This window comes from Pan troglodytes, chromosome 6 (genome assembly GCF_028858775.2).
Source record: "Pan troglodytes isolate AG18354 chromosome 6, NHGRI_mPanTro3-v2.0_pri, whole genome shotgun sequence".
Taxonomy (NCBI): Eukaryota; Metazoa; Chordata; class Mammalia; order Primates; family Hominidae; genus Pan; species Pan troglodytes.
This window is the reverse complement of record NC_072404.2, coordinates 163,119,325-163,135,014: the sequence shown is the minus strand read 5'-3', so window position 1 is coordinate 163,135,014 and position 15,690 is coordinate 163,119,325. Positions and strand designations below refer to the sequence as shown.

General features: G+C 38.1%; 1 protein-coding gene across 1 annotated transcript in view; it reads right to left on the bottom strand.

Annotated features, from left to right (window-relative positions):
- Nucleotides 1-15,690, bottom strand: part of CNTNAP2 (contactin associated protein 2) — a 2,300,337-nt gene that overhangs the window by 438,980 nt on the left and 1,845,667 nt on the right. Inside the window, exon 15 of the mRNA XM_063815738.1 lies at nucleotides 7,672-7,799. Within this exon, the coding sequence (XP_063671808.1) occupies nucleotides 7,672-7,799 (128 nt within the window). The remainder of the gene's footprint in view (nucleotides 1-7,671; nucleotides 7,800-15,690) is intronic.

Sequence of the window (15,690 nt, the reverse complement as noted above, 5' to 3'; positions counted from 1 at the left end):
GCAGTAAGTGGAAAAAGATCAGTTGTTTGATGACTTGTCAAAAAGAGGGGTGCAAAATCAAGGGGGATCTTTTCTCCACTAAGCATGGGACTGGGAGCAGTTTTTGTCACCTATCCTTTTTTTATCTCTGCTTTCAGAACCAGCCCTTCATGTAAGAGTAAGTTAGAAGACACAGCTTGGCAGTGTAGGAGCCAATGGAATCTTTCCCTTTGCCCTCTGAAGATTCGCAAAAAAAAAAAAAAAAAAAAAAAAAAGTAAAAACATAAATCAACTCCCAAGAGTCAGATTAAATGGAGAAAAGGCATACATATTGATTTAACATGTACATGTGGAGAACCAAGGAGAGCCCCAGAGGGATTACCACTCCCCACCCCCCGCCCCCAGTGGGGGTTCAGAAGCTTATTTACCATCCTGGAAAAATAGATTATGGGAGTGGAGAGAAGAGGAATTCTGTTGAAGGGATTACCAGAGAGAATAAATGGATCTAGGAACAGAGATGAACTTTTAAATAGTCTTTTTTTTTTTTTTTTTTGACAGAGTCTTGGTCTGTCACCCAGGCTGGAGTACAATGGCGTGATCTCGGCTCACTGCAACCTCTGCATCCTGGGTTCAAGCGATTCTCATGCCTCAGTCTCCTGAGCAGCTGGGATCACAGGTGCGCACCAACATGCGCAGCTGATTTTTGTATTTTTAGTAGAGTTGGGGTTTCACCATGTTGGCCAGGCTGGTCTCAAACTCCTGACCTCAAGTGATCCATCCGCCTCAGCCTCCCAAAGTGTTGGGATTACAGGCGTGAACCAATGCGCCCAGCCAGTAAATAGTCCTTTTGACAGTGAAAGTGAAGTTCCTCTCCTCCCCTGCTCCCAAAACCTGTTTTTCCAGGATGATATATAAGCTTCTGAACTCCTTTGGGGGGTGAGAAATCATTCTGTGATTCTCCCTGTATACTCCCTGTAGTAAAATTTGCATGCCTTTTCTTCTATTAACCTGCCTTGTGAGTTGGTTTTTCAGTGACCCTTCACAGGGCAATAGGGATGTTTCCCTAGACCCCCTCATTAGCAAACAGCTAGACCCAGCCACTCCCCGAGAACATAAGAGATTTTTTTTTCTTCCCATTTTTATCCTAACATCAGCTCTGATTGAATAGAGTAGAAAGGAGGACTTTGGAACTAGGTAGATTCCAGTCTGAACTCTGAAACTTATTGGCAAAGCACCTAATAACATTGTTTCTGTTTCCTCATCAGTACACTGAAGTCAAAGGTACTGTGAACCAAAACTAAAAATCTAAGTGCCAAATCCATCTCGAAATAAGGCTAAGACCTGCTGGACTTCATTCCCAGGTGGTTAGAAGTTCTAAGTCACGGGATTAAATAGGAAGTTGGCACAAGATACAGGTTACAAAGACCTTGCTGATAAAACAGGTTGCAGTAAAGAAGCCGGCTAAAACCCACCACAACCAAGATGGTGACAAGAGTGACCTCTGGTTGTCCTCACTGCCATACTTCCACCAGGGCCATGACAGTTTACAGACTGTAGCAATAAGACACCAAATTTTAACCTGACTCTAGCATAACATCACATGACAGAAAAAGGAAGAAATAAAAAGATTTCACACCCAAACATGTTTCTTTGCCATATTTTGAAATGACCCTGCTAAGCAGTTTTTTTGTGGGGGAAAATTCACATCTATAAATAATCTCTATCAACATAACTAGATCTTTCCCCTTCCAGGCCCTCAAAATCCAGAAGAAATTTACTGAGAGTCTAAGCACCTTTTAAAGGTCTAAATGGAAACATTTGCCATCTATTGTCTCTAAGGGCAGCCACCTAGGAGACTTCATCTACGTAATAAGTACCTTGACCTCCACAACCCCTTATCTTAACCCAGATGCTCCTTTCTATCAATTCCAGACCTTCAGATAATAACTTAACTCTTTTAACCAATCTCCAACCAGAACATTTTTAAATCCACCTATGACTTGTAAGCCACACTCTCACATTGCTTCTAGACTAAACCAATGTATACCTCACATATATTGATTGATGTCTTATGTCTTTCTAAAACATATAAAAACCAAATTGTAGCCCTTGGACACATGTTCTGAGGACCTCTTGAGCCTGTACCTTGGGCCATGGCCACTCATCTTTGGCTTAAATAAACCTCTTTAAATATTTTACAGGGGTACTTTTTTATTTATTTATTTTTATTTTTATTTTTTTTTTTGTCAACAGTATCACCTATTAAGGGATGTTGAGAGAATCAAGAGAGAAAATGAATCAAAAGTGATTGGTTTAGAACCTGCATGCTAGTCCCTTTTCCTTTCTTGCCTTTTCCAAGCCTGAAGCAGCAAAGAAAAAGGAGATAAATAAACTTTGAACTCTTCTCTGGAGCCTGGAGAGCTGCTTCCTCTCAATAAGGAGAATTGCTTCCTGAACCCAGATGAGAAGTGGTTTCTCCTTCAGTCCCTATTCACTGCACAGAGTATGTGGCCTATGTATGCTCATGGGAATTATCTTCTGAAAGAGAGTTACTGTCATGTGCGCCCCTGTTGGAAATGTTTCATTGGTACAGAAACAACGTGGAGACCGAGGCATTGCCTTGTCTGTTTTTGCTTTTTTTTTTTTTTTTTGAGGTGGAGTCTCGCACTGTCACCCAAGCTGAAGTGCAACAGCATGATGTTGGCTCACTGCAACTTCCACCTCCCGGGTTCAAATGATTCTCCTGCCTCAGCCTCCTGAGTAGCTGGGATTACAGGCGGCCACCAGCACACCCTGCTAATTTTTGTGTTTTTATTAGAGACAGGGCTTCACCATGTTGGCCAGGCTGTCCTCGAACTCCTGACCTCAAGTGATCTGCCTGCCTCGGCTTCCCAAAGTGCTGGGATTACAGGTGTGAGCCACCATGCCTGGCCATCTTATCTCTCCTGTCAAGGGAATGGCAGGTTATGATCCTGGTTTGTAAAATTCTTGCAAAAAAAAGATAATGGCCTTCCTATTAGTCTGGCACATAAAATAACTTTCCCAAAGAACAAATATTCACCATCGTCTTGATGAATCTCCATCAGTATCTTTATTTGTTTACACACAGCTTTGTCTGTCCTCTGAGTGTTCCAGAACTGGATGTGTCACTACTGCCTTGCCTTTCCTTCCTTGTCTCTCTGGGTCACCTCCGTAGCTCTGAGAAACTGAATTTGCATCTTAATCCTGCAGTGTGACTCCAGTGCTCTGTCGGCCAGCCTCACAGCCAGTGTTTCTGGCATGGCCTTGGAAGAAGCCCTTGAATAAGACATTTTCTAGAATTGTTTCTACCCAGGTTTACTGAAAACACTTGATTTTTTTTTTTTAAACCTTTCCTATGGTTCTGACAAACTTGCTCCAAAGTATTTATTTACAGTCCCCGTATCCCTAGAGGAGTACAGTAAAGTTTTACATCATATGGCTGAAAATAAAGCAATCGTCTAGCAAATGCTATATTCCTACAATTAATTATATTCATCATATATAGTATGAGATTTCTACCTCCAAAAGTGGAAGTCTTTTATTTTTTTAACTAATTTCATGAAAGTATGAAAGTTTGGCAGCCATCTGCAAAGATGATTACATATTTCAATTTGAAACAATGTCTACCTAATCATTGAGTTTTAATCTTCCAAATGGTTCTTTTGTTTCTTTCTAGGTGCGTACATGTAGTTTAAGAGGGGGATTTGTATTTTCACAGCACTTTTTATTTTAGCAAACCATCCATCACCAGTCATACTTTCAGTGTCATTTGATTTGAAGTTTCCATTTGGATAGGCTTTGCAAAAAAGAAAGAATGAAAGAAAAAACCACACACACACACACACACACACACACACACACACACACACACCTGTAAGGACATAAGCATTTCACAGAACTACATGGGAAATGCAGCAGATCTGAGTGGCATGCACTGATTTTCTTTAGCATTTTGATTATATGGGTCTGAGTTCAGACGAATCAAAGCAAAAATGAAACTCAGCAGGCATGATGAAATCAACCGAAACTGCTGAAATGGTTGGGCAGAGCCCACAAAAATGATTTCATTCTCTGAGACTAGAGGATGGAACTGGGGCCTAATTCAAGAGGCAGGTTCTGAGGGCTGTCATCACTCAACTCCTCAAACTGAAAGATATTTTTCAACAATAGGTTTAGTCTTTATAAGCTGTAGGTTTGAACAGACTTCAGTAAATGACACAAAGTAAGTTCATCTCTATAAACAGCAGGAAAAATGCACTATGCCACTTTTAAAATTACATAAATTTAATCCCTATAATGTTTGTACTATGTTGGTAACTGACATGTGTGGCTGAGGCTAGTGGTGGGATAAAACCCAAATGAAACATTTTAAGGCATTTTAATTTAATCAACAATTGGCTCAGGGATGAGAGTACAGTTGGGAAAACAACTCTGACCTTGTACAGACACAGCTATTTCTATTCTCTGTTCCATCTTTTGTCCTGAAGCCTCTCAGAGGCTGAAAGTATGCTCAGAAATTTGCTGTGTAAATGCCATTTTCAAAGAAGTATTTTCTTCATTTGTAAGGCAGAAAGACTAATATTTGCCCTACCCAATTCACAGGAGGCTGTGTGTAACCAGGGAGATCACTTATGTATAAAAACTGGAAAATGCAGTTGATACGGAACACTCTATCACTACTGTGTCCATGTGAGAACATTCTTTTTTTTTTTTTTTTTTTTGTTAAGATGGAGTCTTGCTCTGTCACCCAGGCTGGAGTGCAGTGGCACAATCTCTGCTCACTGCAAGCTCCGCCTCCCAGGTTCACACCATTCTCCTGCCTCAGCCTCCTGAGTAGCTGGGACTACAGGCGCCCGCCACCACGCCCGGCTAATTTTTTTTTTTTTTTTTTTTTTGTATTTTTAGTAGAGACGGGGTTTCACCGCGTTAGCCAGGATGGTCTCGATCTCCTGACCTCGTGATCCGCCCGCCTCGGCCTCCCAAAGTGCTGGGATTACAGGCGTGAGCCACCGCGCCCAGCCGTGAGAACATTCTTAAAGGGCACAGCAGTCACAACTGCTGACTGCTACCAGGCAATTCGAGTACCAGGTAGAATACTTATTCTCGGTTGCCTGGAAAACAATGAGATTTCTCTCTCTCACACAGACACAAAAGTATTCTACATAATTGCCATTAACTGTTGACCGCTTTTGCTTTCATGAAATATCAGGTAAAATATTATTTAAAAGAGTTTCTCTGAAGTTACAGTAATTATAAGTATACTGAGATCATGTAATGTGAATAAATAAGTTTATTTTGATAATAGGTTCTAAAAATGTTTCTAAGAACAACAGCCCTAGAATAGAAATGCAAATGAACAATGACCACTATACTTTTCTCATTTTCTCTTTTTAAAAAGAAAGTCTGCCTGAAATACACCTTCTATGGCTCCTTTCTTGATTATCAGTTGCAATAATTTTATATTACAAAGCCTAAAATTAAATTATAAGACAATTTGTGTTTTCCAATATTTTTTCATGTTCATTTCACATAACATGGTTTGAACTTCTTTTTCTTACTTTCCAGAGCACCTAGGAAAGTTCTAGATGAATGACAGCCTCACAATAAATTCTTCCTGAGGTTGATTTATTAAGAACAAATAAGCTAATATTAATTATAAAGTGCTCATATACTGCAGCATCTACTATTTAATGTTCCTAGAATCTTTTTTTTAAGAATGGTAATAAAAGTTTGCAGAAGGCTGGGCACAGTAGCTCACACCTGTAATCCCAGCATTTTGGGAGGCCGAGGCGTGTGGATCACCCGGGGTCAGGAGTTTGAGACCAGTCTGTCCAACATGGTGAAACCCCGTCTCTACTAAAAGTGCAAAAATTAGCCGGGCATGGTGGCGTGTGCTTGTAATCCCAGCTACTTGGGAGGCTGAGGCTGGAGAATCACTTGAACCTGGGAGGCGGAGGTTGCAGTGAGCTGAGATCGTACCGCTGTACTCCAGCCTGGGCGACAGAGCAAGACTCCGTCTCAAAAAAAGAAAACAAAGCAAAACAAAACAGACAAGAAAAAAAGTTTGCAGAAGTGGAATTTTTATAAATATATTAAGTTAATCAATTATTTAATGGGAACACTTTCTCAAATTCAAAGCTAACTTCAGAATTAGAATCGGTAAGCCAGAAATATTTTACCTTTATATGCTAATGAGTAATTATTCCATAACAAAAATGATTTTCATTAGACAACACATGACAGTCTTCCTAATTTTAGAGCAACACTGTATTTCATTTCTTATAATATTTGTTTAAAATGCATATATACTATTGCTTTAGGTGAATATCCTTTTCTTAGGCAGTTGAAATTAAATTTCTTCTGCACAGTTTTACTAAGCCTGACTAAACAAATGAAGTATTATTGTTCAATAAGTGCGTGATAAAGATCTTGACCAGTCTCAATTTTACAGGTAGCATTTTCAATGTAAGTAGAGAAAAATCAGTACAAAGTCCATCTCCCTTTTGTATTAGGAACATGGCATTGCTTAATTGCTGACAACCTCAATTTACTAAGTAGGAAACTGTTAAGCATGCATCATTACGTTCCTTAGGACATCTCTTTGAGTGGACGCTATAATTTATTATCAAGTAGGTCCAATTCTCCCTTGATTTACAAAGTGGTAATAATATTCCATCTCACATAATGCTTTGCTAGGAGGAATCCAAATCCAGGCGCTAAAATATTCACAGCCTCCCCAGGAGGAATTGGGATGCGGGTGGTATTCTCATTACCACAGTTAAGACAATGGAGGGGTTTGCCTGAGGTCTCCTGGCAAGTCAGCTATTTGGGGAGCAGAATCTAGGTCTCCGGATGCCTAGCACACAATCACAAAAGCATAGAACTCTCAGGAGAGTTGCCTAAACCACGTGTCCCAGAAAGAAGAGGGAAAATGATGCCCAGGATGCTCGCTGCAGAATCCCCACAGTGCAACCATGTCCCTGTTTCCCTCTGACTGCACATAAAGCACACCGAAGGGTATCAAACAACATAAAATCCTAATGGTGCCCTTAATTAGGAGGGACCATCACTCCAACTCCCTTACCTCCCACTGTCCAAGCTAGCAGCCCCAAATTCCTCTCTGGGGTGACTAATCTTGAAAGCAAGACACAGTTAACAGAAACAATCTTTGGCTTACAAGGGACCATCAAGCTCTGATGATGATGAAGTTTGATAGCAATAATGTCAAACTTTATATGGCCATAATCCAAGTTTACAATGACACATTAAGCCATAATGCTACTATTTATATCACCATAAACTCGGTTTATGGTGATATAAATAGTCATCCTAATGGCATTAACAGCAGCACTCCGTGGAATCACAGCTGTTGAGTACTGCTTTTATGCTATTAGCATTGCTATTCATATCATCATAAACTTAGGTAGTCAAACTTGTTACATATGAATATAGAGGAAAGATGGATATCCCCACTTTATGCCCAAATCTCGGCTCCTATACTGGAGGCTTTATGGCTGTTCCCCTCCTCTAAGTTATCTCTGCTTGGGTTGCGTGATGTTTCTGTAGGAGCTACAGGAGAGCAAGTCTGATTGCAGGCATCTTCTGAGGAGCCTGGAAACAATATTTAAATGGGATAAGAAAGTGCAAGCCATAGCTGCTATGCAAACTTACTGTCTCCTTGGCAGCGCAGAGGACCTACGCTCAATTTGGCTTCTGAGCCTTGACGGTCAGTATCTCCAACCACCACTTGGCTCACTGGCAGGTGATCTTTGTACGATAAGAAACCAGCATCCTTCCTCCTGGATCACAGGGAAAGACAGAAAAAGAATGAGGAGGCTGCGTTAGACATATGAATTTTCTGCTAGTTGCTTACGTTGTCTAATGATGACATTTCAGTAATCGTTTGGAAGTTTACTAAGTAAAGCCACAGTTAAAGAGTTGTTCTCTCTCTTCCATAGGTGGTCTCATAGCACATTGCTCAGAAGCCCTTCTGGCATCTTCGTCTTCTGGAAAACAGAAGCGACACCCTGATTTCCAGAGATTCACAACCATTATGCTGCATACTCTTTTAGGTGGAGAGTATACCACAGCATATACCACAGCATGTCAAACCCTGAGCACACATGCAGAGTTTGCTGTTGTCATGGAATCAGAAGTTCAACAAAGTCAACCTGGTCGCTTGAATAATATGTGAAACAAAACCCTATTTGAAGCAGTTCCTTCATAAGTTTTCTTCCCTGTTGTACATGAGTTAAATAAGGGACACCTTTTGTTCCTTCCTCTCTTCTTGTTTAGTTTAACAACTGGAACAGTTTATGTGAAGTTTCCAGCACAGAACAGGTATTCAATAAGTGTCTATTTCCATCTACAGTGAAGAGTGGAGCCGAGATTTGAGCCCAGTTGGCTTTCCTCCTGAGTTTGTTCTTCTGTTGACTCTATATTTATCTTGTTTCAGGTCTCCCAAGTCTACCCTGTATCCATCCTAAAGGAGGAAAGACAAGGCTAGTTGCAAAGTACTGACTCTAGAATGGAGCATAGAAACCCATGAGGGGTTCCTGGAGATGGGCTTAAGATGAGTTATGTGCAGTGAGTTTTGGAGCCCGTGCAGCACAGATTTCACCTTCATGGAAAATCAGTGGCCTTTTGTCCTCTTTTTCTGCTGCTGTGGCTGAGGGATCCCTCATTTGGGAGTGAATGGGTGGGAGGCACAAAGCAGTGTGATGTCATTCCTCAAATTTACCCTTTCAGATGATTTTTTACTATTCAGTCTGAATAGAAATAACAATTTTGAAATTGCACATAGAACTCATCAGAAAAAAACCCACCCTGATTTTTGGATGACAGGAGAATGAGACAGACAGTTCAATGATGTAAAGATTTATCATTCATGTCTCTAGCAAATAGTGCAGGGAATGGAGAGGAACCAACTTGGAGGCCTGTCTTGAAAATGCTATGCTGTGTGGAGCAGTTACTTGTACCTCTGACCTTCTTGAATGTCAGTGAATATTTGTTTCCTCATGTGTCAGGACACATAGAAACCCAGGAAAGAGTCACAGAACTTGGCCAGTTGGCCTCAAATAAATGCATTATATACTGCCTTAGTTATTTCATTGTTTTCAAAATGAAGGGTTTTTAAAAAATAATTATTTATCAAATCAGAATTAAGATAATGCAGAAAAGTACTGTAATTCTTATTGACACTGTACCTACTAATGACTAGGCCTCAAATATCTGTGGAATTTTTTACAAACCCACCCTCTTTTATTAGAAGTCTTATGAATTACAATCATGCCAAAGAGGAAACAAAGCCTTTGATATTAAACTTAATATTTAGTGCTTCTTAAAGGAACAATAAATAAAAGCACTCTCTAACAGCATATGGTAATTTGATAACCTACTAGAAATGATGGAACTGAAGGTTGAGATTCAAGTTATTACTTAAAATTACATGACTCTAAATCAGAGCTCTGCAAACTAAGTCCTGAGACCCAAATTCTGTCCATCACTTCTTTTTGTATGGCTCAAAAGCTAGCTAAGAATAATTTTCACATTTTAAATGGTTTTAAAAAAGATGAAAAAATATTTTGTGATGCTATAAAATTCAGTGTTCATAAAAAAGTTTTATTGAAATACAGCCATTTAAAAAAATGTATTGTCTATGTATGATGCAATGACAGAGGTAAGAAGCTATGGCAGAGACATAAGACCCCCCCAAAGTCTAAAATGTATATTATGTGGTCCTTTATAGAAAGAGTTTGCCAATTCTAACTCATAATGGGGCATAATTGTCCATTTTTGCTTTAGAAATTTATTGAGCAAATATCCCACTGACTATCATGTTAGGCAACTGTTGTGTAACTCAATCAAGTTTCCAAAGTTGAGCAAGGGGTTTGGGAAGGGACCAAAGAGGGGACAAAAATATGTACTGAGAATAAATGCAAAGAAACATGCAAGAGGGCAGAAACCATCTACACTTCAATTTATTTATTGTAACAGTGAGAAATAAATTTAATTAATAATAAATTTTTAAATTTACTGTGCATTACATAGCAGGCAGTCATATGTCAGCTTTGGTACAAGTGAGATCTATCCTGTAGGAAGAGAAGGTGCTCTGCTACTTGTGGCTACTCTCATTGTTTAACCCTTCCAGCATCTATAAGATAGTACGGGTAATTTTATAAAAACAAGATCTTTAAATGGTGGAATCTCTATGACATTCTGTAATGAAATGAATAATGATCATGAAAATCTGAAAGGTACAGTTCAATGAATTTTACACACACACACACACCCCTGTAAAACCATGACCCACATAATGATTTAGAACAGCTCCAGCACCCTAGAAGCACCCCCCATGCCCTTCCCAATCAGTACACTGCATCAGAAGTAACCATAACTTTGTCTACTGTCATCATAGACGAGCTTTGCCTGTTCTTGACCTTCATGTGCATGGAATCACTATGCATTCCTTTGTGCCTAGCTCCTTCTACCCAACTTTAAATATTTATTTAGATGATACAAAAAATAGTATATATAATACAAAAAATAGTATTATACGTAATACAAAAAAATTGTATTATACGTAATACAAAAAATTGTATTATACGTAATACAAAAAATTGTATTAAACGTAATACAAAAAATTGTATTATACGTAATACAAAAAATTGTATTATACGTAATACAAAAAATTGTATTATACGTAATACAAAAAATTGTATTATATAATACATGTTACATGTATTTGTATTATATAATACAAAAGATTGTATTACATAAATAAAATATAATACAAAAATAAGAATGAATATTCTATTGTCATTTGGATGTTTCCAGTGTTTGGCTATTATGAATAAAGCTGCTATGAATGTTCTTATAGATGTGTTACTTATTAGCCTTCATTTATGTCAAGCATTTACCTAAAAGTAGAAATGCTGGGTCATAAAGTACACATGTTTAATTTTAGTGGATAATTTCAGGCAGTTTTCACAAAAGCATGTACCAATTTACATTTCTACCAGGGATGTATGAAAATTCAGGTTGCTCAAGATCATTGTCAGCACTTGGTAATGTTGGTTTATTTTATTATTATTATTATTTTCTTTTTGAGATGGAGTTTTGCTTTTGTTGCCCAGGCTGGAGTGCAATGGCACGATCTCGACTCACTGCAACCTCCACCTCCTGGGTTCAAGCAATTCTCCTGCCTCAGCTTCCCTAGTAGCTGGGATTACAGGTGCCCACCACCACACCTGACTAATTTTTGTATTTTTAGTAGAGACAGGGTTTTACCATGTTGGCCAGGCTGGTGCTGGCCTCAGGTGATCTGCCCTCCTGACCTCAGGTGATCTGCCCACCTCAGCCTCCCAAAGTGCTGGGATTACAGGTGTGAGCCACTATGCCCAGCCAGTAATGTTGGTTTATATATGATGAGTGACAGTGTACTACCTTCTTATGAAACTAGTGCTAGGAGAAAGCATTTTTAAAACAAGTGTTTGGAAATATTCCAATTATTATGTAATTGTATTGCCCAAATTGATATGTGTATAACCTTATAGGAATTCACATATCTACACACTCTCATAATTTGGAAATATAATTTTTAAGTGTTTGTAATAATTTTATAAATGTAGACTTTTAGTAGGTTTTGAACTTAAAAAAATTTTTAATACTAAAAGCAGGCATTACTTAATTATTTTGCAAGAAAAACTGATTAACATCAGGGATGATAGAAATTTATAAGCCACGTTTTATGAAAATGTTTGCATTATTGGTCAATGATACTGAAAATTTAATATCATGATTCATTAAGTGAGAATAATAATCATTAAGTGAGATAATGTACATTATTCTCATTTTACTGATGAGAAGAATGAGAATCAGAGAATTTAGCTAGACAAAGTTTACCAGTGGCAGTCTGGATTCAGATTCACACTATCTGGATCCCCTCCTTGGACTTTTCGTCTTAAAAAGGGGAAAAACCAAAACAGAATATAAGCCAAAACACCACTATGTAAATTAAAAGAATTTTCCTTTTAACTCTCATTTATAGATGAGGTGAAAAGTACCTTTTAAAGATGTCTTTAGCTAGCCTGAAATATTGAGGTTACTTGTAAGTCATAAATTCAAAGATATCTGCAACGTTTTATTCACATTTACCCCTAATCTATCAATATACCATACTAAGCAAAAAAGAATTCTAGAACTACCTCATGCCCAAATCAACCAATGTTTGTAATGCTATATTGAAGTTTATAAAAGGTTGCCGTATAGCTAGTAGTAATAACACTCAGATATTCCTTACCCAATCAACAAAAGAGGGAAAGAATTGTCAGCTGAGAAAATAATAAAAGGAGAAAATAGTATAAAGATGCCTCCTTGGTCACTTTTGACCAAAGATCTAAACAGGGATCCAGAGAATGTAAAGCCACAAGCAATGGCATGTGAAACTCTCAAAGGAGCGGACTCTACATTAGTTGTGGAAACTAATTCATGAAAGGCAGTAAAGTGGTTTAACCAGCACAAAGTTTTTGTGATCCTACAGCACAACCTACTTTTTTTTTTTTTTTTTTTTTTTAATTTTAGAGACAGGGTCTTGCTCTGTTGCCCAGGCCAGAGTGCAGTGGTGCAATCATAGCTCACTGTAGACTCAACCTGGATTCAAGTGATCCTCCTGCCTCAGCCTCCTGAGTAGTTGGGAGTACAGGTGCATGCCACCACGCCCACTGTTTTAAATGTTTTTTTTGTAGAGACAGGTCTTGCTTTTGCTTTTGTGCCCAGAGTGGTCCCAAACTCCTGGCTTCACGGTGTGAACCACTGTGCCTAGCCTCCACAACCAATTTGGTTTCTGGAGAGGGGTCCTCTGAAATACCTTTATGTTGTCCATCTGAGCATCTTGTGTGAATCTTTTTGCAAGCAAAACGAGCCTTTGTTGAAAGTTACGATCCTTACAGATTGAGGTCAATCTAATTTAGGGAGATATTCAGTAACTATTTATCATGTTAGCATAATAAGCTAATTATATCTGTTAGTGGGCTTGTATATTGGAAAAATTCTATCATCCATTTCCAATAGGCCCTGAACTAAGACTCTTACATGCTATTTCCATCAGCATTGTTACTCAAGTAAAGCTTGATTCTATGGATTTTGTTTCTCTAACCTGGTGTTACTGTTATTTCCCTTCAGTATTGTTTTTCTGAAGAATTCTGTCTTGCTTTGCTGTCTTTCCTTGACTTTTTTATTGTGCTGAGAAAGCAAAGAAGCCTCCAGGCGGTTTAATCTTATCCTTAGCTTAATGAAAAAGTAGAAAAATGAAGCCCTAAAGAAAAATAAACATCCCCAGTTTTTACAATAAGCCTGCTCTTCTACCAAATATTATGAAAATGATTACACTGAGTTTTCCTATACAGTAATTCTAGCAGAGTAGATGGACTTCTCTTTTGTGAAGTTTCAGGATTATTTAGTAACCCTTAAAAAATGTTTACTCTGCATACTTTCATGCATTTCCATCACAGCATCACCCAAACTAGAAATTTCTGGACAGAATTCAGGAAGTCAAAGTTATAGCTACAGAAGATATCTCATAGATAGAAGTACAAATACAACATAAACACATGAGAAGAAGCCTAATACTATCATTCCTTAGGCAAATGTAACTAAAACTACATTGAGATGCTACTTCACACTACCAAGATAGCTATAATCAAAAGGAGAGGCAATAACATGTGTTGACAAGGATTTGGAGAAACTGGAATCATCACACATTGCTCGGGGGGTGGGCTGTAAAGTCATGATTCTCCTGTCTCAGCTCCCAAGTAGCTTGGATTACACTAAAGTGACACTGTGCCCAGTGATTTTTGAAAACAGTTTGGCAGTTTCTTAAAAAGTTAAACATAGACACACCATATGACTCAAGAATTCTACTTCTGGATATCTATACAAGAGACATGAAAGCATATGTTCACACAAAGCCTTTTAGGTAGATGTTTATAGCAGATTTAGTCATAAGAGGCCCAAAGTGGAAATCACGCAAGTGCCCATCAACTAGTGAATGGATAAAAGTATGGTAATACATACAATGAAATATTATTAGACAATAAAGAGGAATGAAATCTGAATACATGTTGCAACATGAACAAACCTCAAAAACCTTATGCTAAGTGAAAGAAGCCAGACACACAAAAAAATCACATATTCTAATTTTACTGATATGAAAAAGGAAATCTACCAGGACAGAAAGGAGATTAGTGGTTGTTTGGGGCTGGGAGTAGAAACAGAAATTCACGGTAACTGGGAATCGTATAGGGATAATGTTGATGTCCTAAGTTGGGATTGTGTTGATTTGTTGCACAACTCAATGAATTTTCTAAAAATTTACTAAAAAAACCTGTACCCTTGTACAGTTAATGTACAGTTAAAATCGATGAATATTATGGTATTTAAATTATACTTCAATGAGGTTATTAAAAAAAAGAACTGTAGATAGTCTCAAATGCCAATTGGCAATAAGATCCGACAAGTGTTTTGCACACATCTCACTAGAGGTAGCAGGGTAATGAACTACAAAGTGGTGTATTTCCTGGCTTTGGTGTCTTCTACTTTGTGACTATGAAGCAGGGACTACAAAATCTTTACTGACTCTGTTTTTAAGGGCTTTTCCTACCTTTAAAGTTTATATCACTATATTTATGTATTCCATTGACCTTTCTTCCTGGATAGAAAACACACCTTTCTTAGATACCCATGATTTGTCTGTTTTCCTCACCTTTGACCTCTATATAGACATTTATTAACAAGAGTCAAGATATTTAAATGGCACAGAATGTCCCCCCAATTTCCTCCATGTTTCCTTCTCTCCTTCATTCCTTATTTAGAATTTGTCTTTTGTATCCCAACCTGAAACATCTGTCACTTTTCCAAACTAGATTTAGGGACTGTGTCTCAATCACAGACAATCAAACATTCTTGGTTTTTCCAGGACAAGCTTAACAATAAAATTCTGTTTGACTGTCAACATTCATCATTGTAATATTCTGAAAATGCCAACATTTCTAGCATTAAATCTGCATCTCAAGGATGGCTTCTAAACTTTTTGGAGTCTTTTGTTTGATTTCTTGTTCAGACAATTAAGTTCACTTTACCTCTAAATCTTTGTATCTCTTTTCTCCATCTTTTTTTTTTGTTTTTAAATGGGGTTTCACCATGTTGGCCAGGTTGATCTTGAACTCCTGACTTAAGTGATCTGCGCACCTTGACCTCCCAAAGTGCTGGGATTATAGGCATGAGCCACTGAGCCCAGCCTCTCTTTTCTCCACCTTTTCTGCCTCCTAACAATCATCCTCAAATACACTGTACTTTTTCCATAGCAAGTGTTTAGAAAAAGTAGGTCAAAAGGTAAAAACCTATAAGAATTTTCCTGGAAAGTTATTTTACTAACGGCTTACACTAAAGATTTTTGACTAATGTCTAGTTATTTCTATTAAAGAATCTTTGGGTTGTTCTTATTCTTTCTATCTCTTAAATAAAAATTCACATCCAGGCATGGTGGCTCATGCTTGTAATCCCAGCACTTTGGGAGGCTGAGGTGGGAATTCAAGACTATCCTGGGCAAAATGGTGAGACCCTGTCTCTATAAAAAATTTTAAAATTAGCCAGGCATGGTGGTGTACATCAATACTCCCAGCTACTTGGGAG